The sequence below is a fragment of the Dendrobium catenatum genome, unplaced genomic scaffold, assembly GCF_001605985.2.
Source record: "Dendrobium catenatum unplaced genomic scaffold, ASM160598v2 fragScaff_scaffold_1712, whole genome shotgun sequence".
Classification (NCBI taxonomy): Eukaryota; Viridiplantae; Streptophyta; class Magnoliopsida; order Asparagales; family Orchidaceae; genus Dendrobium; species Dendrobium catenatum.
This window is the reverse complement of record NW_021320174.1, coordinates 157,505-185,339: the sequence shown is the minus strand read 5'-3', so window position 1 is coordinate 185,339 and position 27,835 is coordinate 157,505. Positions and strand designations below refer to the sequence as shown.

At 35.8% G+C, this 27,835-nt stretch overlaps 1 protein-coding gene across 1 annotated transcript in view; it reads left to right on the top strand.

Annotated features, from left to right (window-relative positions):
- Positions 1 to 25,332, top strand: part of LOC110112745 (polyadenylate-binding protein 2-like) — a 35,036-nt gene extending 9,704 nt beyond the window's left edge. Inside the window, exons 2-9 of the mRNA XM_020845060.2 lie at positions 374 to 492; positions 616 to 1,272; positions 1,351 to 1,428; positions 1,505 to 1,594; positions 22,877 to 23,014; positions 23,515 to 23,694; positions 24,456 to 24,659; positions 24,813 to 25,332. Of these exons, the coding sequence (XP_020700719.1) occupies positions 374 to 492; positions 616 to 1,272; positions 1,351 to 1,428; positions 1,505 to 1,594; positions 22,877 to 23,014; positions 23,515 to 23,694; positions 24,456 to 24,659; positions 24,813 to 25,061 (1,715 nt within the window). The 3' untranslated portion in view covers positions 25,062 to 25,332. The remainder of the gene's footprint in view (positions 1 to 373; positions 493 to 615; positions 1,273 to 1,350; positions 1,429 to 1,504; positions 1,595 to 22,876; positions 23,015 to 23,514; positions 23,695 to 24,455; positions 24,660 to 24,812) is intronic.
- Positions 25,333 to 27,835: the final 2,503 nt, after the last annotated feature.

Below are 27,835 nucleotides of genomic sequence, written 5' to 3'. Positions count from 1 at the left end.
ATATTCCAATCTAAGCTGGAATGACTTCTGGAAGCCTGATTAGTAAGATAAAACTGTGTTGCTTTGTGAAGGCAATCTGTAAAGTACGAACGTTTGTTGTCAATTATGTCATTATATATAAATTTTGGCACTAAGTTAATATAATTTTTATATTTAAATTATTTGATAGAATTGATTTTTCTTCTGTTAAATTTTTCTTCAGACAGTTTTATCTGGTTTTTTGATGTTCTTTTCTAATAGTTTTTGCTCCTTAAAAACTAGCCTATATTATCTTATATATATATATATATATATATATATATATATATATCCTTCCACCACATGCAATGAGTCTGACTAGTCTTTTCTAATATGATTCTGTTGTTGGTTGCAGCAATGAGAGCATTGGATGTGCTGAATTTTACACCTCTTAATAATAAACCAATTCGAATTATGTATTCAAATCGAGACCCTAGTGCTCGCAAAAGTGGGACAGCTAACATATTTATTAAGGTATGTGCATGTACGTTTTCCAGCCTTTGTTGTTGTGCTTTTCCTAGTCCCATTGTACTATTTTTATAGTTGTGCTACTTTCTATCTCTTGAAAATATCCATAATTATGTGATCCATTTGCAGAACCTGGATAAGGCAATAGACAACAAAGCTCTTCAAGAAACATTTTCTGCATTTGGTACCATTCTTTCATGTAAGGTTGCTACAGATCCTTCTGGACAGTCAAAAGGATATGGTTTTGTTCAGTTTGATCGAGAGGAAGCTGCACAAAATGCGATAGAAGGATTAAATGGTATGCTTTTAAATGATAAGCAAGTTTATGTTGGACCTTTCCTTCGTAAGCATGAAAGGGAGAATTCTTTTTTTAAGACGAAGTTCAATAACGTCTTTGTTAAAAATCTCTCCAACTCCACAACTGAAGAGGATTTAACAAGAATTTTTGGTGAATATGGGAAAATGACCAGTGTTGTTGTGATGAGAGAGGCTGATGGTAAATCTAAGTGCTTTGGATTTGTCAATTTTGAGAATCCGGATGATGCTGCACTGGCAGTTCAAGAGCTTAATGGGAAGAAATTTGATGATAAGGAGTGGTTTCTTGGTAGAGCACAGAAGAAAGCTGAAAGAGAGCAAGAATTAAAAGTGAGATTTGAACAAAGTATGAAGGAGACTGCAGATAAGTTTCAAGGGGCTAACTTATACTTGAAAAATTTGGATGATAGCATTGGCGATGAGAAGTTAAAAGAACTTTTTTCAGTGTTCGGTACAATTACTTCTTACAAGGTTGACAAACTCAATTAAGTATATTATTATTCTTGTCAATCCTCGGGCTTCAGTGTTCTTAAGCATTCTTAATATTAGGTAATGCGAGATCCTAATGGTATAAGCAGGGGGTCAGGTTTTGTTGCCTTCTCAACACCTGAAGAAGCTTCTCGTGCTGTAAGTTTTTTTTTCAACAATATTTTAAGCAAATAAATTTGATCATTTGTCTTATACTCAGCCCCCATTAATATAGCTTTCAGAGATGAATGGGAAAATGGTTGGTAGCAAGCCTCTTTATGTTGCACATGCGCAACGTAAAGAAGAGAGGAGAGCTAGGTTGCAGGTAATTTTTAGAACTCTTGTTTTGAACTGAATTGTAAGGTCCTAGCATTCTTTGTTAATGAATTGTGAAGAATGATTGACTTGGGAAGCTTGTTTGACTGCAATTGAACCCTACATAGTAACTAGCATGTTTCAAGCATCCCATTTCATATATTTTTTTTTCTAAGTCAGTTGTAGTTTTTGGTTTTATACAATGAGTTTTGGTGTTCTTTTTTTCATATCAGATTTTTAATGGCTATAAGTGATTTTATTCGGTTTGTATTAAATGTTTGTGGGTTATTTTAGGCATTTTGTATGCATTGTAAAGTCTAATGTTTCAACCATCATTACATCATCAATAGCCTTGTTGGAGAAAACAATCTGGTGCCATTATTCTTGTCATTTTAAACTTTAGATATAAAAATTAAGATTTAAAAAAATGACTTTGAAAATGATTTTTTTTAATCGATACATAAAAGGGTGTGCATATATTTCATGTATTAAAATTATTGATCTTTTCAAACTAGAAAGAACTAATAGAAGTTGATCAACGTTATGGGGTTAACCTTGATTACATGATTGACTGTAGAGGAAATTAATAATTCAATGATTCTTGTAGATTGGCGTAGATGGGCCTTTTATGATATTAAATCCTAATTTTAAATTATCATTATTAGTTTTGAGTTGATTAAATAGGAGGATTAATGTCAAGGCTAAAGGCACGTATAAATAAAACCAAAGAGTGGAGATGATATACCAAGGAATTGAATGAATTAAAAACTATGATGGTTAGAGCCTTAACAAATCTATTCTAGACCACTTGATGTTGATTGTCTTCCCTTCCTTTTTCTTTCTTCTTTGATGTTTCATATTGCTTGTCTTCTTCTTTCTCCTGCCTTGAATACCTCTTTGCTTCCTTTATGCTCTAATATTTCTCTACCCTCATGCATTTTTTTGGATATTTCTCATCTCTCTTGTATTTCTTAGTCAGGGAGAGAATTAGAGAGAGAGAGAGAGAGTTGGGTGGTTGGGGTTTCAACAGAGGTGATGTTGGCCAACATATGCTAGGGAGAGGATCTGATGCTGGCTAATATGTCACTTTGTGATGGCTTGGCTCTGCAAAGGTGTTTCATCTCTAAACCTTGCCTAGATGGCAAGATATTCATCTCTTTTACTCTTGTTTGGGCTGGCGATATTGCCCTCTTTTGTTCTTTATTTGGTTATTAAGCGGGTGCTATCTTCAACTTTTGCTTCTGATGGCTCCTTTTTTCTTTTTTGGCTCGTATCTCTTAAGTTCATAGAAGGATTTGGTGTTATTTGATGCAGATAAGGGTCTTGTGATTATTGTGGTTAGTCACTTTCTGTGTGCATCGTGTGCGTCTTCAAGTCCTTCACCTTGGAATGAACCTATATGCTGTATATGTCTTGCCCTGTTTTGCAAATACACACCATTGCACCTTATAATACGTAACATTTTTATCCCATTGTAGAAATTCCTTAGGATTATATGTAGTTGTGGAATCACACAAGTAACATCAGCAATGTTTTGCTCATTAGTGTCAAATATAACATTGCATCGCTTATCAACCCAAAATAAAGATTCCTTTTACATGCACCCAAAGGAATAAGGCCTTCAATGTAGCTTTGGATGGTATCTAACCCTAATTTCTGAAGTCAAGCAATAATAATATTTTTGCCACTACTTGGGTTTACATTGGTATTAATCATAGATTTTTTGTAGCTACAAATTTAGATTGAAATGCTCTATTTCGTTCTCTTGTGCAATCAATAATAAGATTTTAGCCTTCTCCACAACTATCACTTCCATTGTATCTTCATTTTTGATTGTTTAAGTCTGTTTGGCCTGCTCTCACGCTGATCTCTTCAGGGCACTATCCAATAATTTTGGTGTGAATGACCGTTGAGCTTGCAGTTGAAGTGCCTTTCCCTTTGCATCTCTTCTCTTAAACTAATCTTCTTTTGGCTTGTCATTTTAATAGGGCTTTATCTTTTGTTATTGTTGCTAATTTGGTTCTTATCCTTAATGCAATGACTTTTGAGCTTAAAAGCCATTTTAACTCTCTTTTGGGTCCTGAAACCCTTATATATATTTCATGAAAATGGATTTGTCCTCTAGGGATAATCCCAAGGCAATGGTTTGCATGCAGAACACTAGCCTAGTTCTGCATAGGCTGCTCATCCTTCTGCCTCAGTGGCTGCCATCGGATCCATTGCTCTTTTTTGTGGCCAATGGTATAGAATTAATACTGGATTAAACTCTTGAACATGGCCAAATCAATTTTGAAAAATCATGATTCTTGGATTTCACATTCTAACTCAAAACATCAAAAACTAAAAAAGAAAGAACCTGTCGCTCGTCGTTTTTCTACGACGGTACGTAAAGGGTGGTCTATCCGCCATTATCTTTTATCAGGTTCTCCTGAAAAGTGTCCCATAAGTAGGGCGAGTCACAACTCAGTAGATAAAATGACATTCAAATAAGTTTAGAGACAAGAAAAGAATTACAACATGCTTCTACTTCTCAATAAATGAACATTCAACATGTCATAACATTTTGTCTAAAGTGAATCATGCATTTAAACCAACCTTTAAGTTTTCTTTCTTTGCATAAACTTGCAATTCTTTCTCTTTAAATATTCATGCCTCAAAAGAAGCCTCATATGCATATAACATAAAGATATAATGTCATAATAACATAATATTTAACACCTATCTCAGAAGTATCATTTGTACTGATCAGGTACACATTAGTTGGTCATTCCTTTATCATTTGGTTCAAAAGAACCCCTTTACCATTTAACTCAAAAGAGTCCCTTTACCATTAGCTCAAAAGAACCCCTTTACCATTGATACTTCCGCATCAAACATGCACATGCATATATATTCCTTACTTATTCATAATAGAGGCTTATGTATACCATTTATGTGTATGTTCTCATATGGAATTACATATTTGCTACTTACATGAGAAAAGAGATATGCTCAAGTGTATGTTGCATGTAGGAGAAGGTATATGTAATACTTGTAAAGAAAGAAATATGAGCTTTATCAGTTTCTACTATCAATGCATAAAAACTTTGCTTTTGTAACATGTGATCATGAGCTTCTATATAAAAACATGCTAGCCATAATTATATTACAAAGAGCACAAAGAGAAATATCATTTCTACACGTTTGCATGTAAAAAACTTTCTAAATTTAAAAGAATTTCATTTTACCTACCTCACCACGGTATAATTCGTCAATATCCTTACGAACCCTTCCCTTTACGCGATCAATATATACAAGAGATATACATAAGGTGTAAATATTAATTTGTTCTCTCTTAAACTTCTAAAAACCCTAATCCATGAACAAAGAAATCAACCATTTACCTTGCTTAAACTTTCTACTCAACCCTTCTTCCCAATTTAAGATAAATACAATTTTTTATTTCCTTTAAATTGGGGCTTAATCGTAAATCTAACATTTTGGAAACCTCCTTCAAATCTTTTGCTCACCTCAAGCATACAAACTCTCTTTCACTTAAACTTAAGTTAACATACAATAAATTTTCGGATTTATCTAATTTAAAATTTTGAAAAATAATATTTTGTGCTAAAGGTATAATCTTTGCTTTAAAAACTCCCTAAGCTCAATAAGAACCAACACTCTTAAAGGTTTTTCGTGGTTTTGGAAAACCCTAAATCTTGGAGCATGAAAAATGTCTTCTTAAAAAAAAAAACTAGCTTCACAAATAAGCTCCATAATATCATTAGGAAACTTTCCTACAAACCTATTTTGAAAGAATATGAAAATCGGAGAAAACCCTAAATCTTAGAATTCATATTTTTCAAGGAATCATCTCATATTTGTGTTTAGAAACATCCCCTAAACTTTCCCTATCCTTATCTTTAAAAAAACTTGAGGACCTGGAATTCCCCCCTTAGAGAAAATTTCATAAAAGGATGAGAAAACTCTTGCAAATAACATACCTTAACCTTCATTACGATTTCTCTTCAATCCTCCTCGCAAACCGCCGCCGAAAACCACCCCTAAGGCCGCCGTTCTTCTCTCCCCGTCGCCTCCTTCCTGTGGTTCTTTTGTTCGGTTCGGGCCGCAAGGAAGAAATGGGGACCGAAACATTTCAGTCCCCTATTTAGAGTGGAATGTTCATTTCAATTTCCCAAAGTCCAAAATGCCCTCACTTAAGTTATTTCTACTTAAATGCCATGAGGGGTAAATCCGTCATATTGAGACATCTACGAATAAATCCGTCATATTGAGACATCTACAAATTTTAACTCCCAAAATACGCGAAATTCAATATGAGTTCTTTATATTGATTCGCTTAGAATTTTGCTTACTATTTTCTAAAATTTATTGCGTCGAATTCCGACGACTTTGAAAATTTTTACTTAATCTAGTCGCGACGCATTGAAATGCATGCGACGTTGAAGATTGTTACTTTTCGGGTTTTACAGGTTCTATCCTTTTCATTTCTCTTCATTTGTTGAAAATCATAAATTCGTTTTACTCTATGATGCACCGACACGGCACTTAGAGAGGGTATGCAGTGTCGGACATGCGTCGGACACGGACACGCGTCGGACACGGCATGGACACGTGTCCGACACGGCATTGGAGTGTCACAATTAAAAAAAATTAAAATTAAAATCGGACATGAGTGTCGGACACGCGTGTCCGGTTATTAAATGAGGTACCACTAGGTACATGCTCGGTACCGCTCAGTACATGCTCAGTACTGCTCAGTACATGCTCGATATTGCTCAGTACATGATCGGTATTTCTCAGTACATGCTCGGTACCGCTTAGTACATGCTCGGTACTGCTAGGTACATGCTCGGTACCGCTCAGTACCACTAGGTACATGCTCGGTATTGCCAGGTCGAACCCTGCCAGGGGGCAGTCCCCCCTTGGACTCCCGGCAGACTGGTATATTGTTGTATTCATGTTGTCTTATTATTGAGATATTTTGATTTCAGTTCATATCAATTTAATTTGGTTTATTCATATGTATAATTGGTTTGTTAGCAAAATGAGCTCTGCTACTGGCGGGGGTGGATTAGGTGAAGGTTCAAAAGAGCCATCTGTCCACACCGTGTCCGTGTCCTATATTTTTAAAAATTATTATACATTATATTAAAAAAATATTATGTCGTGTCCACGCCGTACCCGTGTCCTATATTTTTAAAAATTGCCGTGTCCCATGTCGGTGTCGTGTCGTGTCCGTGTCGGTGCATCATAGGTTTCACTCGAGAAAACATTACCCACTTGCCAAGAGGATTATGTGTAGTAGAGGAATATTCTTCTTGTTTAAAGAATTTAATTTGTTTTGTACAATGGAAGGTTCAATGGTCTCATTAGGCTTATAGTGGTATGCTTATGTTTATCCCATTTAATTTCTAACAACCTATTGTTGGAATCAAGAAGTTTGAGAGGGAAAAAGCTTAAATTTTATTGTATAACATAATCCCTATTTATAGATCTATATAAGATGCCTTAATAAAGAAACAAATAATTATAGAACAATGAGTAATTACCTTAATATAGTCCTTCATAAATCAGTTGCCTAATTATATAAGGTACTCAACGTGATTTAGGTGGGCTTCCCACGGATCTCTATTCGTAACTGTGGGATCACTATGGGAACGATAGGCTGGGATTGAACACTCCCTCGAGCTGGAGAGTAGAGATCTATCATTCCCAGCTTGACAATCATTCTTAGAAGGGCAGAGCTCTCCAATCCTTTGGTAAAGATATCTGCAAGTTGATCTTTTGATGATACATGGTTGATACATACTAGAACACTATCTAGTTTTTCTTTAATGAAATGTATGCCCATTTCTATGTGCTTGGTCCTGTCTTGTTGGACTGGATTGTTGGCTATGCTGATTGCTGATTTTTTGTGATAATATAGTTTCATGGGATCGTCCTGCTTGATACTTAGGTCTTTTATAATCATCTTGATCCATAGTAACTAACATATCTCCATGGCCATAGCTCTATAATCTACTTCTGCACTAAATATTGTCACAACTTTTTTGTTTTTTGCTTCTCCATGTCACTAGGTTCCCCCCAAGAAATATGCAGTATCCAGAGGTAGATCTTCTATCTACTGGTGATCATACATAATCAACATCAATGTATACTTCTAGGGTTATTCCGTGATCTCTTCTAAAGAGATTCCCTTTCCTTGGGCTTCCCTTAAGGTAATGTAGTATTATGTCTACTGTTTGCATATGTGTCTATTTTGAATTTTGCATAAATTGATTGGCCATACTTATTGCAAATGCTATATTTGGTATGGTGTGGGCAAGGTAGATTAATTTTCCCACAAGTCTCTGGTAAGCACCCTCGTCTAAATCTTGATCTTCTTTAGCTTCCCCCTATTTGAGATTTGGTTTTACTAGTGTTGGTGCTAGCTTACATGCTAGTTCTCTTATTCCTTACAGAAGATTTTTAATGTATTTTTGTTGTGAGATGAAGATTCCTTTGTTGGAGTTAGCTAAGTTAATTCTAAGAAAGTATTTTAATTTATCATGTTCTTTGATATCAAATTCCTTGACAAGGTTTTTCCTTAGACTCACTTTTTCTTTTTCAGTATTTCTAGTCAAGATAATATCACTACATAAACTAATAGTATTGTGACTTCTCACGAGTCTGAGTGTTTAAAAAATAGTGTATAGTCCCCTTGACTCTATTTATACCCATTAAGAAGCATGGATTTTGAGAATCTTCCAAACCAGGCCCTTGTTGATTGTTTGAGCCCATATATTGTATTTTTTAATCTGCACACCTTAGTATCTCCAAAATTTTCTTAAATTCTGGTGGTATTTCCATAAATATCTCTTCTTCTAGATCCCTATGTAAGAATGTATTTTTTACATCTAATTATTCCAGTGTCAGTTATACTTAACTGCTAGTGAGAGTAAGATTCTGATAGTGTTCATCTTGGCTACAGGTGCAAAGTTTCCTGGTAGTCAATGCCATGTGTCTGAGGGTACCATTTTGCCACTAGTCTTGTCTTGAATATTTCTAGTGTACCATCAGCTTTGTCCTTTACAGAGAATACCCATTTGCAGCCGACTGGTTTTTTCCTTGTCAGTAGGTTGATGATCTCCCATGTATTATTTTTTTTAGTGCCTGTATTTCATCTTTCATGACATATTTTCAATTTTCATCATACAAGGTCTATCATTAGGAATATGAATATCTTCTAGTATAACTAGAAAGTTTGTGTGTGAGAATGAAAAGTTATTGAAGGATATAGAGTTGGTTATAGGGTATAAGAGAGGCGGTGAGCTTACCTTTTTTTTTTTCTTAATTTTAAAATTTTTTTTATTACCTTATTTTCAGGAGATAGTTTAGATTCTTGGATATGCTTTAGAGCATAATTTGAACTTGTTCACATGGAATATAAATTCTCAAATCTAATGACAGCTTTGTCTTCAGTTCCCCTATTTTGGATTTCAGGTGGATTTGTTTGAGGTGGTGGAGGAAGGTCAAGAGGGTCAAGCGCATTTTTCTCATTTTCCTCTATTTCAGTCTCCCCTGAAGATGAGGTTTGGTGAAATAGAAATTTTATTCAACAAAAGTGACATTAATGTATACTAAGGTTTCTTTGTAGGGAGTGATAAAATTTGTAACCCTTTTGGGTGGCTGAATATCTAATAAAGATACATTTTATTTCCCTTGGATCTAATATTCCTTTATTCTGGTTGTGGATGTGAACATAGGCAAAGCACCCAAAGATCCTAGGTGTAAGGTTATTATGGGTTCGAAACTCAGGGTAAAATGAGGGTAGAATTTTCATTGGACTTTTCAGTCCCAAGGTTTTAGAAGGTAGTCGGTTTATGAGATAAGTGGCAGCTATGAGGGCTTCCCTCCAATAATATTTGGGTATATTGTGGTGGAGTATGAAGGCACGAGTGGAGGCTAGAAGATGATCATTCTTTCTTTTTCGCAACACCATTTTGTTGTGGGTGTGAACACAAGAAGATTCGTGGATGATACCTTCACTTTAAAAATAGGAGTATAGGGTATGGTTGAAGTAGTCTTTAGCATTGTCAGAACCAAATTTCTTTATTTTTACCCCGAATTGATTCTGGATCATGGTGTGAAAAATGGGAAGAATGTTGCTAATGTTAGATTTATTTTTGAGGAGATAGATCCAAGATACTCGAGTACAATCATTAATGAAGGATACAAACCAGCAAGCGCGAAAGATGTTGGGGATTTTTGAGGGTCCTCATATGTTACTATGAATAAAATAAATAGGAGTATCACATCTCTCATTTTTGTTTGAAAAAGCTCTTTTATGTTTGGCTAATTCACATATTTCACAACGAAAATGTTCATTTTTCAATTTATGATTTTTTTTTGGATATATATATGTTTTAAGACATCTATGGATGAATGTCCAAATTTGAGATGATGAAGCTAGATAGTAGATTTCTTGTTAACTAAGGATAACATAGAGTTGTTATTTTTAGATTTATTTAGCTCTTCCAGGTTGTAATGTCTAGCTCTCTCCTTAGTAAGTCCAATCTTCTTCTCCAGTCCTATCCTGAAATAAGTAGTAGGTAGGGTTAAGTAGTGATTGACAATTATGGTCACTGACAAGTTTTTGTAGAGATATGATGTTTGTGGATAATTGAGGTACATGGAGCATATTTTTTAGAGCGAGGGAAGGAGATAAGGGTATGTCTCCTTGGTCTTCTACTGTGGCAAGAGAACCATCAACAATGATGATTTTTTTATCACTTGAATAAGGATTATAGTTGATGAAGTGGGTAGTAGAGTTTGTCATGTGATTTGTGGCTCCTAAGTCAATGATCCATAATCCTTTCAAATGATTTATAGAAGCACTTAATCAGTGGATATATAAAACTTATCTGAAAGTGCAAGCGAGGAAGATGCAGGTGGTTTTTCAAGGGATACCAGTTGTCTTAGTTTATGAATGTCTTCTTTATTGAGTTCTTTGAAGCCGGTCGGTGTTTTTGGGTTAGACTGACTTGTTGTAGTGTTGGCATATGATGTGTCCCTTTTCTCATTTCTTTGGTTCAACTCCTTTGGGGCTTTCTGTGTATCTTCAGCATGTCTCCTTCGTATGTCTTAATTTCTTGCAATAACTACACCAAAGATAGCCTCTATCTTTAATATTTGTAGAGTTTTTACTTTTTCTTCCATGGTGCTTCTCTGGTCATCATGACCGAGCTTGCAATTACTTTTGGCTCCAACATTACACCTCGTCGATTTTCTTCAGCACGGATGAGAGCAATGGTTTCATTTAATGATGATGTCTCCACTTTAGATAGTTATTCTCATTTAGGCCATAGGAAGGTTGCATGCTTTGGAGGTCATCTCGTCATTGGTGCACCATAGAATCCTCAATTTAGTCAATGCTCTAAGAAGAATTAATTTCAGACATTATGATAGTAAATAATACTATTTGTCGATCCTGAGTAGCAATGAAGGCTTCCTAGAAAAAATCTCTTCGATTTTTAGTTACGACAATAAAGGCAGATGTTTGCAAAATTAATTTTTTTTCTTTTTCAAACTCACGATTTAATCTCAGGGTAAATCGAAAGTTTGATCGAGCCAATTCTTTAGATCAATGGTTGTTCAAACCTAGCAGCTAGGGCACGCAAAAAAGGGGCGGGGGTTCGACGTCTTCTTCATCACGCATGAGTTGCCTCGTAAGCAGAGGCTCCATCCGCGACGCTTTCGGCTCCATCTTGTAGGGCTTACGGCTTCGGCGTGCAACGTCTGGCAACGTCGATGTATAGGGATCTAGGGCAGCGTTGGCGACATCTGACAGCATCGGTGGCCTATTGATAAGGGCATCTGACCAAGGAAAGTTTATAAGAGAAGGAACCGTAAATCGAGGGCCACGATTAGGCCAATTTATTTTTGATCTATTATTGTATTTTATTTATGTATCGTTTATGTTTTTACGCTCACTTTAGAGAGTATGCTTATTTAACACCAGGGGGTACTTAGGTCTTCTCTCCTAGCCGCCACCTCCATCCTCCTCTTCCTCCCTTGGCCGAAACTATTTGACAACGTAATCTAGGATTTAAAGTTGTTTGTTCATTTAGAAATTAAAGTTAATGTGTTTTTAATTTAATTTGCGTGTTCACTATGGGATTGTTTAATAATTTTATAATTAATAATATAATAAGTAATTTGATAATTAACACCTAAATAATTAATTTGATAATTAGTAATAATTAAGCTAACTTCTAATTATATTATTTATCAAACTTATTAAAGATAATTAAAAATAAAGTTAATAAATTATAATGATAAATTACTATTTATTAAATTATATTCTTAAATCCTAATTAATTTGTTATTTATATTTTGAAATTACAAATTATATAATTATTTCTCATAGTAATGATTTAATTAAATATTTAAATAATAAATTAATTTGATGATAATTATATAACTAATAACTATAATGACCAACAAGTTACAAATATTAATTAAACTAGTTTAATGATAATTACACTAATTATTTAATTAAACTGAATTAGTGTACTTAATTATATTACTATTTATACTACTTTTTATTTCTTCGTCACTTTTCCTTGTCGCCATTTCTTTGTAGCTTTTTCAGCCTTGTGCTGTCGTGCTTCGCACGATGGGAGCTCGCTCGTTGCATAGGTTATTGCCTCATTCGTTCAAGACATGAGTTAGCTTGCTCGCAAGCTTGTAAATCTCCATCGAATGACGGGATTTAGTAAATCCCGAATTTACGCCTGCGACGTAAATCCGGGATTTATGTGGGATTGGGATTTACGGGGCGCTCCAAAATTGTTTGATAGGATTTACCATAAATCTGGCATAAATCCGAGCACAAATTCGATACCAAATAGCCCCTAAGTGATCATAATTACAAAGTCTATTGTTTTATAATGATATGAGATCTACAATGAACAAGAAATAAATATAATTATTAAAGAGCATTTAATTTTAAAACAAGCTTATACAATAATTTTTTTTACATAATTATGTGGTATATTACTATCGTTTTTTGTTTATTTAGTATATGAATATTACTACATTCCAACATATGATAATATACTTGAATTTTTTTTTTTTCAAATTATTTCATTTGTCTTCATTTTAATTCATTGTAAATATTTACATATTTTTTGAAAACGAGATGAAAGATGTATATATAAGTTGGCCAAATAAAGAGATAAAAGTAGGAATTTATTTTAAGTGATGCATTAAGGACGAAGATAAAAAAAAATATTTTTATTAGAAGATAATATTCAATAAAGGTGAATAAGATATTTCGATAAGTTTTTCAATAAATATTGTGAGAATGTGATTGACTTTAGTGGCCTTAACATCTTAAATGAAAATAGAGATTTTTAATTTTTATTGTCATAAAACAGTAGCCTTCCAATGACCCGGTTAGGAGAGTAGATGCATTAGATTTAACCTATGTTAAGAAAGGTAGATGTAAACCTAAAAAGCCATGCAACAACAACAGCAACAACATCAAGCCTTTATCCCACTACGTGGGGTCGGCTATATGAAACCTTTTTCTCCATTGTGTTCTATTAAAAGTCAAATTCTCGTTTAAATCTAATAAAGAAAGATAATTCCTAATATTTTCTAACCAAGTCTTTTAGGTCTATTCCTACATTTCTTAACACAAGTCAAATCTAATACCTCTATTCTCCGAACCGGGTCATCGGAAGGCCGCCTTTTTATATGATCAAACCATCTAAGGCGACTCTCTCTAATCTTATCTTCTACTGGAGCTACTCCATCCTTTTCACGTATATGCTCATTTCGTATCCTATCTCTAAGGGTAAAGCCACTCATCCACCTCAGCATCCTCATCTCTGCCACACTTAACTTAGTATTATGCTTCTCTTTTAATGGCCAACATTCGGCACCATAAAGCATTGCAGGCCTCTATTTTTTTATTTTATGCCCATTTATCTTGAAGTCCAAAACTAATAATCGATATTGGGTACATAAATTTTCACTCTGAATAACTTTATAATCTTTGTAATCTAAACGATTTAATTTTTTAATAAGAAAATAATCAATCTGGGTTGTACTATATCCATTTTTATAAGTGATGAGATGCTTATTTCTTTTCTTAAATAAGGTATTAGCAACTGAAAAATCATAAGCTAAACAAAAATCTAAAATGGTCTTGTCACCTTCATTCGTCGTTCCAAATCCGTGGCCACCATGAATGCTTTTAAAATCATCTACCTCTCTACCAACATGTCAATTTAAATCTCCTCCAATAAAAACTCTTTCTTCAAGAGGTATCTTTTATATTAATTCTTCTAAGTCATTCCAAAAATTTAATTTAGAACTCATATCCAAACCTACTTGAGGAGCATAAGCACTTATAATATTAACAATTTTATCATCAACAACAATCTTTAAAGCTATAATTTTATATCCAATCCTATTAATTTTTATAACATTATCCTTTAAACTTTTATCTATAATAACACCTACACCATTTCTAGTACGACACCTACACCATTTCTAGTACGACTCTTACCCGAATACCAAAGTTTAAATTATAAATTATTAATTTTCTTAGCCTTCTCTCAAACTCAGTTTCCTGAATGCACAAAATATTTAACTTCCTATGAATCATAATAACTATTAATTTCATGAATTTTCCTATAAGGGAACATATATTCCAAGTTTTTATCCTAATTTTAGTTTCATGGACTAGCTTGTTTGCCCACATCCGTTCTTGATGTGGGAACCTTTGCCTATTTAAAACTGCACCCGGGCGCCGGTGCAGCGGCCCTTACACACTTGTCACTGTATTCAGGCCATATAGCACGTCGCTTCCATGGGACGCCCTAGCATTAACACAATTTCTTAAAGGATTCATGTCATTATTGTTCGACAAGTTTTACGCTGGCTGTCGACTACCTAACGCAGCCCTCCACTTTTCTCATCCAGGATTTGGGACCTGTCAACGACAGTGTTAAACCTGAAAAGCCATGGTTAAAAAAAAAAAATAGAAATGACCTTTTTTTATTAGATCTAAATGAGAATTTGACTCTTAACCGGACACAATAAAGAAAAAAGATTCATGTAGCCGACCCCTTATAGTGAGATAATGGCTTGATGATGTTGTTGATATTAGTAAAATTGAAGTTAGAGAGGCTTTAAAGAAAATGAAGTACGGAATAACTATTGGACTTAATGTTATTCCAATAAAGGCGTGAAAATGCTTAGGAGATGAAGGAATTTCTTAGCTTAAAATATTTTATGTTTTTATTTTGATGACTAAAAAGATGTTAGATGAGTGAAGGAGTGTCTTGATTTCTATTTTAAGGAATAAAGGTGGTGCAAAAGAGTTTGCGAATTATAGAGAAATTAAGTTAATGTGTCATACATTAAAACTATGGGAGAGAGTTATTCAACATAGGTTACAACGTGATACCAATGTTTTTGAAAATCAAATTGGATTCATGTTGGGTTCTACCATGGAAGCCATACATTTATTAAGAGGTTTCATGGAGAATTATAGAGAGAATAAATAGGATTTAAATATGATATTTATTGATTTAGAGAAAGAATATGATAAAATTTCAAGAGAAGTGTTCTGGAGAAAGAAAGAAAGTTAATAATGCTTATATTCAAGTCATTAAGGATGTGTATGTAGGAGCTGTTACTTGTGTTCAAATACAAAGGTGTAGGGATGTCAATTTTTGACACAACCCGAAACACGACTTGAACTCGACCCGGAAAAATTCGGGTTAGGGTCAACCCAGGCCCGAAACGGGTCGGGTTCGGGTTCAACAAATCAATCCGTTTTAAAAATTGGGTCGGGTTCGGGTTGACCCAGCAACCCGAAAATGACCCGAAATTGATACAAACTCCGATTTGACTCGGAAACCCGAGATTGACCCGTTTTTTACTCAAAAATCTAAGATTGACCTGATTTTTGACCTGAAAACTAGCAATTTTAGGTCAACTTCGGGTCATTCGTGTTGGGTCGGGTTGACTCGGACTCGAATTGGTCGGGTTCGGGTCCGGAAACCTGTTCCGTTTTTAAAAACGGGTAGGTTTCGGGTTGGCCCAAACAGTGCCGGTCAGTTCCGGGTTTGACTCGAACCCGGCCCGTTGACCCGAATTGAAACCCCTACAAAGGTTGTTTGATTAAGTATTTTTCCTATTTCAGTTGGATTACATCAAGGATAAGCTTTATGCCCATATCGTTTTGCTTTAGTCAAGAATATTCTTACTAGACATTTATAAGTAGGGGTGTCAAAAATTGACATGACCCAAAAACTTGACTCGAACCCGACCTGAATTTTTCGGGTTAGGGTTAACCCGTAAACCTGGTTTTGACTCGGTTTTTTTTCACAAACATGCCAAATCGCCTCTGACACAGCTTTGCCCATAGATCTGATTTCATACTTGCAGACCCTTATGACTGCTGACAGCAAATAGTGTTGTCTAACTGTGGCGACACGAGAGGGGGAGTAAAAAACTACGATAAAATTCTTGTTGTGGTAGTTGCGGCCACGGTAGCTACTAGCTACGAAAGAACTCTTGCCCTCGCCGTCGAAGCTCGAAGGATTTGTGTGGTGTCATTTGGCTGAATAAGTGTGAACAAAAGATGCGCAGACGGATGAACATGGGATTTGGTTGAGTTAACGAACCTGCGACAAAACTTCATAATAGGTCTGGAAGAAGGAAGCCTTCGTCGATTTCGACAGATTTATGTGATTTGGCTTAATACACAAACTCTGTGTCCACACATGCAACGAACCTGCGGCAAAACTCCCTCCGTTGCCGAATCGCTGTTGAAGCTCGACGAATTTACTTATTGTAGATTTCGGCAGAAGGAATCCGTTGTCGATTTCGGAGGATTTATGGGATTTGGCTGAATACGCAAACCAGCAGTTTGATTTCTTTCGGGTCGGGTCGGGTTGACCTGAACTCGTACCTGGTCGGGTTTGGGTTGAGATAACTGACCCAATTTTCAAACTGGGTTGGGTTTGGGTCGGGTCAAAATCTACAGGGTCAAAGTTGGGTTGAACCTGAAACCGATCCGTGGACATGATTTGACACCTCTATTTATAAGAGGATGTACTATGGTATATGCTTTTTATTGATGATAATCTTCTTGTTGATAAGATTAGAGAAATTTGAAGGAAAACATGAATTATAGAGGACAATATTTGAGTCTAAAGGTATTTGTTTGAGTAGACCATAAACTAAATGTATGTAGTGGTGGAATTGTAACTATGGGCGATGCAGTCATTAACAAGAGTGCACATTTTAGATATCTTAGGTCTATTGTTTAAAGGTATGGTGAAGTAAATGGGGATATTATTGGTAGTCAACTTGGATGATTGAAGTGGAGGAATGCTGTGGGCTCTTAAAATGGAAATTTCACCATTTTACACTTAAAGCGGATGGTGGGGGAATTGATGATAGACCCAATCAAGATCCCATGGTTCCATCGTCCCGGGCCATCGTGGTTCCTGGTCTACTTAGTCAGAGGAGGTAGTCGACCCAACCTAATAGAAGGATCCTTGTTGGCAGCCATGGGTTGCTTCGTCAAAGAGGACCTTGTAGACCTGGGGTGAATGTTTGTCTAAGGGGGGCAAATTTAAATCCAACTTAGCTAATAGAGGGCTTTGTGCTCTATCGATCATATCCTATTGATTCTTATCTTAAGGATTTGATGCCACTAAGGAACGTATTGGCTGAGTCCATAACCGGTATTTCATGTTGCCATTTGGCGGCAAAACCACTCGGTTCAGAGGGCCCCGGGTCATAACCGTTTATCCTGCAATGCCATTTGGCGGTAAAACCACCGGTTAGAGGACACGTACCACGTCCTTTCTTGTAGGAGATTGCTTGAGAATGGATCCTAGCGATATTTTTGACTATGCATTTAGCTCTATATGAGCTGAAGTTATATTCAAATTTGTCCACCTCGGCAAATTGTTGCAGATGGTGGATAGATTTTTCTTTAAGTGTTTGAATAGTTGAATTTTCATTTTAAATATTTAGAATTGAGATTTCTCTTGGAGTTCGGATTTTGGATTTTGGATTTTGTGGGTATTTGGGATAGAATTTGAAAGTATTTGTGAACCCCTCCGATTGAGATAAACTTTCAACACGGATATCATTGGGATGACATTAAAGTCACTTGAAAAATATTTGAATTTGGTATATGAACCTTGTCGACTCCGTCGAGTTATCGACAGAGGATCGGGTTTCATAGGCTTTATGTCTTTATTAATGAATTTTCATTGCTATAGGCCTTAAAGGCCTAATATAAATGTATTCAAATAAGTATATCGGTCGTCGTAACTGTATATTTGTTTGATTATTCGAACCCTGTCGACTCTTATTGACCCGCATAAAAAGATCTGATTTAAACTTGAATTCACTTATTGACCCACGCGCATCCCTAGACGTCACATGTATACTTCTAACATGCTCGTCGGGACCTATGCAGGTGTTTGGGGGGTGGGTGTTTGGGGGCATTTTGTAATTAAACCCTATCGACTTCTTTTTACCTACTTAGTAGGATTGAGTTCAAATTCATTGACCCGCGCAGCATCCCCAGCCGTCACGTGTGTTCCCACAACACGCTCGTCGGGGCCCATGTGAGTTTTGTGATTGCACTTACCCCTTGTATACCCATTTGAATACAAACTACGATGCATATACGGGGGTATTTTGTAATATTTCAGTTATACAAGCAATTTCCATTTGAATGTGTACAACATTCTATTTGAGAGTTTGAAAACGCCTTCTGTCCACTTGTATGAGTGTTGTGGATCTGGTGGCGTAGCATAACAACTTCTGAATTGAGTTATTTGCGGCTTTGTATAGGTAGACTATCGTGCACTACTTGTTGATTTCTACACGTAGTTTATTGTATACTAATGAATCTCCTTTTGGGTATTGGATAATCGTAGTGTTGTCACATGAATTTTACGAGATATTTCATTTTTTTGATACAGACTCCCTTTTCTCATTCATCGGGAGGTCCTTCTTGAAATCCGTGGCCACTGCCTTGAAAAGAACTCCTTTCAGGATCATCAGTGTTGTAGACTTGTTATTTCTGGTGTTTGTGGATGTAGGAACTGTTTTCTTCCTGAGTATAGGACCGAGAAGAAATTTTGGAACATCAGGAAATTTAGTTCGAATTTGCTCAAACATCTCTTCCATTCTGTCATGAGGTGTACTTATTCGTACATCGAGTTGTCCTCGTACCCGACATACTTTGCAGCATCTTAATCATCGCTATGGCAGGTGATATCTGTACTTGTGTCCATATGGGTTCGTTGTACTTACGATATACCCACTGTTGTTATCCACAAGTAGCTCGTGTTCATTTATAGGGACCCGTTATATCCACTACAACCTCCTGAAAATGTTCATAGGAGAGCCATTATTCATGTGTCATATCCACCTTTTCACCAATTTCAGGTGTCTTGGCATACTTGCTTGCAAGGACGGATCTTCTACTATCAATTGATAGTATTGCCATCTCAATCTACAAGCAATTGCAGGGATTGTCGTAGGAGTCTATTATATCTGCATTATATCCACCTTTGTCATTCATAACTTATTTGCGGCGATGGGTCCTCCGTTATTGATCTCCAGTGTCGCCTTCTTCAATCAACATGCGAATGTTGCTAGTGTTAGAGGTTTCAATAATGCATACAGGGGACACCCATATATTCTGCAATCATTTGTTGACCTTGCAGGTACGATACACCTGATCTTGTAGAGACTTGTTATAAGAGTCCACTACATTTTTTGTTTGTATGCATCGAGGTCTTGTAGTGTGCCTGCTTGTGCCTTGATGTTGGGAACAAGGATGTTGGAATATCCTTCCTACAAGAGCTCGTTGGTGTTTGTATTCATCGCACCCTAGTCACATTTACTTACAAGGATCAATATATTTCATCCGACATTGAGTCACTATTGGCCATACGAATGTTCTTGTAATTTGAGTTTCCTCGTGGTCCAACTCAAATACTCGCTCGAGTTCAGATTGTTTAAGCCATTAATGTTCAAGTCCAGAGTACAAACTCAAGTGGTCTTATTTAATTTATTTCATTTTCAAATTGAGTTCAAGTTTGAGTTCACTCCAGTCCGAGTCAGTGCACAAGCTCACAGATTCCTTTTATTCTATCCGGTTCGAGTTCAAAGTACATGCTCAAGTGTTTGTTCAGGGTCTTCTGAAGTCCTTGCAAATTCAATTTCATGTTCTCTTGATATGAATTTGGTTTCAGTTTGATTTTATTTTATTTGGATTTGAGCTTTGATTAATCATTTAGATTTTGTTCGAGTACAAGTCCTTGTTCTTTTGAGTCCAAATTCTTGTTCTTTTGAGTTCAAATCAGGCTCGAGTACGGTCGTATATTCACCCGAAATTTCGGCAACTTTCCGGCGTTTCCCTCGTTTAGGGGAAAACTATGGAAAACGGGGCCTTTCCCACCACGCTAAGAAAAGTGTGTATGGTAGGTGCCCTCGTACGAGGACACCGCAGCCGTGTAATCTTTGTCCTCACCACGCTAAGAAAACATGTATGAGTCTTTGGTACCTGTTACAAGAATAGAGCAGTTGGTTTCCCGCAGGTACGGAGCCGCGTACGGGTACTTAAGAGTTGTCCTAGCCATGTTAAGAAAAACGTTCACTGGGCTTACCTGCTTCGTCGTATGCGTCTCATTGGATTCCCTCCTAGCACGCTAAGAAAAGCGTCTTGGAGCCGATGGCCGGCTCGTCACACACCGAGGACAGGGTCTTGGAGCCGAGGGGTTGCTCACCTACCTTGACGTAGGTGTCGTGCCTGGTTCCCTCCTACCATGCAAGGTGTATAGGTGGTTGGCCGGCTCGTCACACACCGAGGACAGGGTCTTGGAGCCGAGGGGTTGCTCACCTACCTTGACGTAGGTGTCGTGCCTGGTTCCCTCCTACCATGCAAGGAAAAGCGTGTATATGTGGTTTGCCAGCCCGACACGCACACCGAGGTAAGGCAAGAGATTTTTTTAAATAATAATAATAATAATAATAATAATGGTTATAACCATTTTTATTATTATTAATATTATCATCAGTATTATATCTAATAATAATAATAATAATAAAATATACCCAAAAGTCTAATGGCTTGTGGCTTCTAGTGGAATCGGGCAGAGAGGCGGCTACAGGTAAGGGAGATCGGGCTTGATCTCTGGAAGGGATCGGAAGATAGGGGCGGTCGGCTATGGGAGGCGTTGGTGGAGGTAGGGATTTCGTTCCCTCTCTCTCTCTCTCTCTCAGCTCGTGAAGATCAGGAAGGAGAGGGCACAATACAGGGGAACAGAGGAGGAGGTCGGGTTGGAGGATTCGGCCGAAGAGGAGAGGGTAAGGGAGAAAGTTTCCTTCACGGCGAGAGGGGGCTCCTGCAATTGCTTTCGATCAAATGTCCTAACTTCTGATTTCACAGGAATGAAAAGTCGGGGAAGGAGCGAAGTCGAACAGCACCAGAGGGGTCGGAGAAGCGCGCGAGAGGAAGCGGGATAGCGAAAGAGGAGAGCAAAATGAGTCCAAAGGCCTCATTCTCACGGCCATTTAACGACGTGAGCGCGTCGTGCGAACGTGCGGCGTGCGTCTTGCGTGACGTGCGAACGTGCGACGTGCGTCATGGCCTCGGCAAGGAGCAGTTATGGGATTTGATTTTTTTTTTTTATTTTTTTATTTTTTTTTTCAGAAACGGGTCAACAAATGCATTGGGCCTTTTGTATGATAAAAAAGTACTCTTTAATCTTAAGGAAATTTTCTATAGTATGGTGGTGAGATCAGCAATGCTTTATGGTGCAAATGCTGGCCATTAAAAAAGATGTATAAATTAAGTGTTGTAGAGATGAAGATGCTCAAGTGGATGAGTGGCATCACAATTAGAGACAATGTAAAACGAGTATATATATGAGAAGGTTGGAGTAACTCCAGTGACTGTTAAAATTAGAGAGAGAAAGTTTGTTAGATGGTTTGTACATATAAAACATCAGTCTTTTGATGACCCAGTTAGGAGAGTAGATGGATTAAATTTTGCCTTTGTTAAGAAAGGTAGAGGTAGACTAATGTGTCTTGGAAGTAAAAACAACAAAATATATAGAAGAAAATTGCAGGAATACAAGTACGAGGGCTGATTTTTTATTACTGTTTTAACAATAATGAAATATACAATTGATATACTATTTGAGAGGTAGAACATCTTTCCCATAAACCCTAGCCGCTGCAAGGAAACTCACACCAATCCCTAGGAAATAAACTTAACGCATATATGATCATAATCCTAGATAAAGCTCTTCCTTAAATAGCCCTCACACACAGTAAGCACAATTGGAACCTTCCTAAATAGCATAAACACAATTAAGAAATCTTCCTAAATAATTAAAACATTCCTAAACAACATAAAAACATTTTGGAAACCTTCTTAAATAATTAAACATTCATTAGCATAAACGCAATTAGGAAATCTTCCTAAACAGCTCCTTACATAATGAATAATAGTTCCCCTGAGCCCCACATGGGGGGGCCGAAATCTCCCCTAATGTTGCCCTTGGTTCCATCGATCGGGCTAGCTGGTCTGCGCCGGTCAGTACAACCCCCCCCCCTTAACGTATCATAGACCTAAAAAGTCTTAGAAAGTTAGAAATGACTTTTGTTTCATTAGATTTTAATGAGAATTTGACTCTTTATAGGACACATTGGAGAAAAAGGATTCATGTTGTTGAGCCCATGTAGTGGGATAAAGGTTTGATTTTGTTGCCATGTCTGCCAGGTATTGAACCTGAGACAATACCATAGAAACCATTGAGTTGAGCTAAAGCTATTTGGTATGAACTTGCGCCATCTTTTGATATCATTTTGAGGATGTTGTCTTAATTACTAAAATTATCTGTGCTTCCCTAGAGAATTTATTTCTATATCAATTATTAACTAATTAGTTTGTTTTAATTAAAGGACAATATATACCACCAGCAGAGTGTTGTAGCAGACGATAATTTTTTATGTTCTTACCAAAGTTCACAATACGTTCCCATGCTCTGTTTAATCAGTCATGCATGCATTTCACTAATTTTTCCCAAATTAGAAGAACATTGTTTTTTAAAGCGCCTAAGGTTTTTTTTTTCACCAGTCTAGCATAGCAAATTTAATTAACCATATGCTATTTTTCTGGACATCCACATTTACTCGGTTTCCTACAGTAAGATCTTAAAATGAGTGGTGTTATTTTTTTCAGGCTCAATTTTCACAAATGCGGCCAGTACCAGTGCCACCTAATGTTACTCCTCGGGTTCCCATTTATCCTACTGGAGCTCCTGGAATCGGACACCAACTATTTTATGGTCAACCTCCACCTACTCTTATTCCACCACAGGTTAATATATGTTTTACAAATACCAAAGTGATCAGTTATTATCATAATAGTTTGCTCTTCATATTAAAACTGCTGGTGCAATAGTAATGCAACGCTGAATGTCAAAATGGAGTTGATATCTTTAAATCTTAAAAAGGGTGTACACTATGACATTGATTGCAATATGAAGATTGAAAATAGACGGACATTTGTCTTTTTGGGCATGGAGTTGTTGTGATGGGCCAGGCTAAATGATGGTCCATCATACATGCTGAAGTCTATTTAGTAGAAGCTTATGCTTAGCTATCCAAGGCTGTTAGTTTCTTGCATTCTAAATATTTTCTTTGTTTTACTTTTCTATTTCATTTATATTTCTTTTTCAGTGGAAACCGTGATAAAATATTGTAAATATAACTTTTTAAGGTCTTAAATCATCTGAAGCTGTATTTTCTAGTGCTTTGTGTCAAAAAGATAACTTCTTTGGTCAGCATCGGAGAATTGATAAATACTGATACTTGCAGCCTGGATTTAGCTACCAGCAGCAGCTTGTTCCTGGGATGAGACCTGGTGGAGCTCCAATTCCAAACTTTTTTGTTCCCTTGGTACAGCCTGGTCAACAAACCCAGCGTCCTGGGGGTAGACGAGCTGGGGCAGGACCCATGCAACAATCACAGCAGCCAATGCCTCTACTTCAGCAGCAGGTGGGTAGTTATTCTTCACGGTAATGAATTTTTTAACTTGACTGATTTAAGATATGTTGTTCTGATTACTCTAGTAGATTTAGTTTCTCATCATTACGGGCTGCAGCATGTTTTTCCTTATCATAATAACGTCCTAATACTGCTAAAATTCATAGATGGTTGTGATGAATGTGATCGTTTATTTGTATTTCTTATGACATTTTCATTGCTTTGTAATATCATTGGTGCCTGTAAAAATGTTCAAGGCTCTATAGTAAAGAATTAGACTAATAATCTGCTACTAAAATTTTTTTCCTCATTCTGTTGATATTATGGAGGACGGCTGCCTTTTAAAGGCATTTAGGCACTAGTTTGTGCAATTTATTCTTAGCGGGAATGCCCTTACTATGAGTCTAACATGTGGGTTATGAAACTCTTAAAAAGGAAAGAAATACATTCAATTGGGATGGGATGGTTGAACATTATAGGCACGGTTATGTATTTATTTTTCATTTTTCACGGTTATGTATTCTTTCAATACTTGGTATTCACTTGAAATCGTTTGATGTTTAATCTAACTAAAATTTGGAATCAAATTGCTTCATTTGGAGTAGGGCTTATTTGTGCTTAAGTTTGATTCAAACTCGAAATTGACAAATACACATCAAAATTTTTGATTTCTCTATTTAAGCTCATTTTGCTCGAAATCAAGTAGAAGCTGTCAACTCACAATTTTTTTTTTATTTTAATGAATGCTCTTTCATTCATTGGATTTACTGCAGATGCTTCCTAGGGGACGGCTTTATCGCTATCCTTCGGGTCGTAGTATGCCTGATGTTCCAATGCCTGGTGTTCCTGGAGGAATGCTTTCTGTCCCCTATGACATGGGTGGCATGTCCATCAGAGATTCGACATTGTCGCAGCCTATTCCCATTGGTACATTGGCTTCAGCTCTTGCAAATGCGGGTCCTGAACAGCAGAGAACGGTATGATTCTACTATTAGATGTTACCTTCTGCCTAAAACATTCAATTACTGAATTTATGATCTCATGTTAAATCAATGCTTCAGTTGCCAATTGACTTATTTCTATATATTTTCTGTTTTTGTGCATTTGTTTTACCTTTTCCGTTCTTGCAGATGCTGGGTGAAAACCTATATCCACTTGTCGAGCAACTGGAGCGGGACCATGCTGCCAAAGTCACAGGAATGCTTCTAGAAATGGACCAAACTGAGGTACTTCATTTGTTGGAATCACCTGATGCACTGAAAGCCAAAGTTGCTGAAGCAATGGAAGTTCTGAGAAATGTTGCTCAGCAACAGCAGCCAGGTAATGTGCCGTCTGATCAGTTAGCTGCTCTGTCTTTAAATGATGGTTTTGGCCCTTGAGATTATTTTTTCTGTAGAAGTCTGGAGGAAAAAAAATTTGTGAAACTGTTGGTTTAATTTAGGTTCTCTTGGCTATTTTGGTTTTTATTAAGAGTGGACTCTGTAAACTTAATACTTGAATTTTTTGTGTGCTGGGTGTGACTTCTTGGGATTGTTTGTTTTTTCCTTGTGCATTTCTTCGTTGTCTATTGTATGCGACTTGTTTTTGAAGAACTGGTATTTATAGTTATGTTTTATTAGACTGAAAAGAAAAAGAAATTCCAATGTTTTAGACTGCAGTCATTAGGGACCAGTATTTGTGGCGTTTTGTACAGCCTTGTTCTGGTCTGGTGTTTGGCTTCTTCTCCCTCTTTGAATTAATTTTTAATAGAACACTAGGAGTTAGAATTCAGAAGATTTTGCTGTGGAAAGGTTAGTTGCGTGTAAAAAGTTAAACTGGACATGACAAAAATATGAAGGGGATTCAGTATATTTGATTGTGGAAATGTTAATTCTTGTGATGTTTTCTGATTTTTTAGTCATTTGGTTCATTCCTAAAATCATTTAGGTTTTTTTTTGGAATAATTTTTTTTATGTTCCTTAAAATAAATTGTCTAAAAAATTTTATATTAAAAATTGTTTTTAAAAGTAGTAAGAAAGTTGTCTCAAGGATAAATTTTTAAGTAATTTTTTTAGAAATTTTTTAAAATAAAAAAATTATTTTAGAAAGTAATAAAAAAATCTTCTCAAATAAATCTGAAGTATGCTATATAATGTGTAATTCAGTGAGGATCTTTTAAACTGTACGGGTTAATATCATCAATACAAATTAGTTGCATTATGGAGTATAGTCGTTTTAGCAGATTCATTAGATCCATCTGTATTAAGGTTTCATAAGACGTTATTTGTATTAAAAGTGATATTATCGATAATGCCATATCTTATAGGATTAATTGAAGCTAGTGAGGGAGGGAGATGTTAGTGATCCTTCATAATGATCGAACTAATGAACATTATTTGATTAATTAAGACTGGCAAAATAATTAGGACCTTATATTTTAATTAGAGAACTTAGGGCAACTCATGAGTTAAAAAAGTAGTGACAAGTTAGGACCATTTCTAATATGAAAGTAAGCCATCTCCTCCTATTAATTGTAACATCTTATTGCCCCCTTCAAAGATGAGAGGGCATGCAAAATATCTCCTTATAGAGAATTATAAATTCCCTTTACAACACCTAAAGAAATGATTAGAAGAATGGAAAAGTCTTTAGATTAGCTTCATTAGGAAAATGAAATTAAGAATAGATATAGAAGTTGTGCTTCCTCGTCCCTAGGAAGGGTAGTTTGAGACTACAATAGACTCTACATCCTGGGAAAAAATCGTTAAATAAAATGCTACTTGTAATAGAATTAATTTTCTAAGAATAAATTTTGATAAAGATGTCAATCAACCTGTAGAAGATGTAGCTATTCATGGAAGCTGAAACTTGACAATCCAATGAAAGATATTTGTACTCCTCCCCTCCTTGCAAGACACTTTTTAAGCTTATAAAAAAATGAAGACAATTTTGAGCTTGTTCTACCAACCGTAAGAGGGTTCTAAAAATAATTGAAAAGGAATTTACCTATTTTGAATATGAATATCATATATTATATTAAAATTTTAAACCACATTAGAGAAATAAACCTCTGATTTAGAATGATTAATTTATAAGTCAATATAATTTTCTAATATAGAAATGTTCTTATTTAAAGCTGAAATGGTGGGTAAACTTGAGTGTCCCACTACCAAAATATTACCCGCATTAATTAAAATTTTTGGAGGAAAGTAGCCCCTTGCCTAGAGAAAAGAATATATAGCCATTTCAATAATGAACAAAAGGGGGATAATGAACATCATTATTTCAGAACAATTGATGATTGCAAGTAGGATTTAATCTTATCATTTCAGAAAGATAAAAAAAAGTCACTAGTTAATACATGTAGATATCAATTATTGAAAAATATATTTTTAAAGAAGTAAAAAAAAAAAAAAGATAACAAATCTACTAAAACTATCAAAATCCTTCTTATGATTAAGTTTTTCATATAAAAATTTTCAAGAAGGGAAATTTAAAATTAGGTATAATTTTATATACAACAGTAATTTATCAACTATGTCTTTATCTTTAATAACGGAAGTTTGAGCTTGATGAATAATATAAGGAATAATTCTCTTTAATTAATTGGCTTGAATTTTAGCAATCAAACTATAAAAAAATATTGTAAAAGGAGATGGTAAGATATTCATTAAGAGAGTTGGCATAATACTTCATAGGAATGTGTAAAATGAGATTATGCTTCACCATATCAGACTACCTATATTGGCTTTACTTTGGGCAATGGGTAATGCATTTCATTTTTTTCGTGATCATTAGATTGACAGGCTTCCATTATAACGTTGATAAATGATATGGCTTTCATCATATTTAACCAATCACTTAATGCCTCCCTTTGTAGTATTATTTTTTATGGTTGATGGTGCTTACCTAAGACATTTTAGGACTTTACTAATTGCTGGAGTACAACTATTCATGGCAGAGAGAATAAATTTTGCTAGAAAAGTAAGGAATGCTGCAATTCGGGAGTTCGAGTTTATGTTTTGATCACAAAAAATATTATTAGACTATATCTAATTTCTCCTACTTGGGGGAGTGAAACATAAGGTTTTAATTTTTTTTTTTCAGAAGATTGAATTGCACGATCTGTATCGTACTGGACAATATATTGATTCTTAAATTAATTGAAATAAAT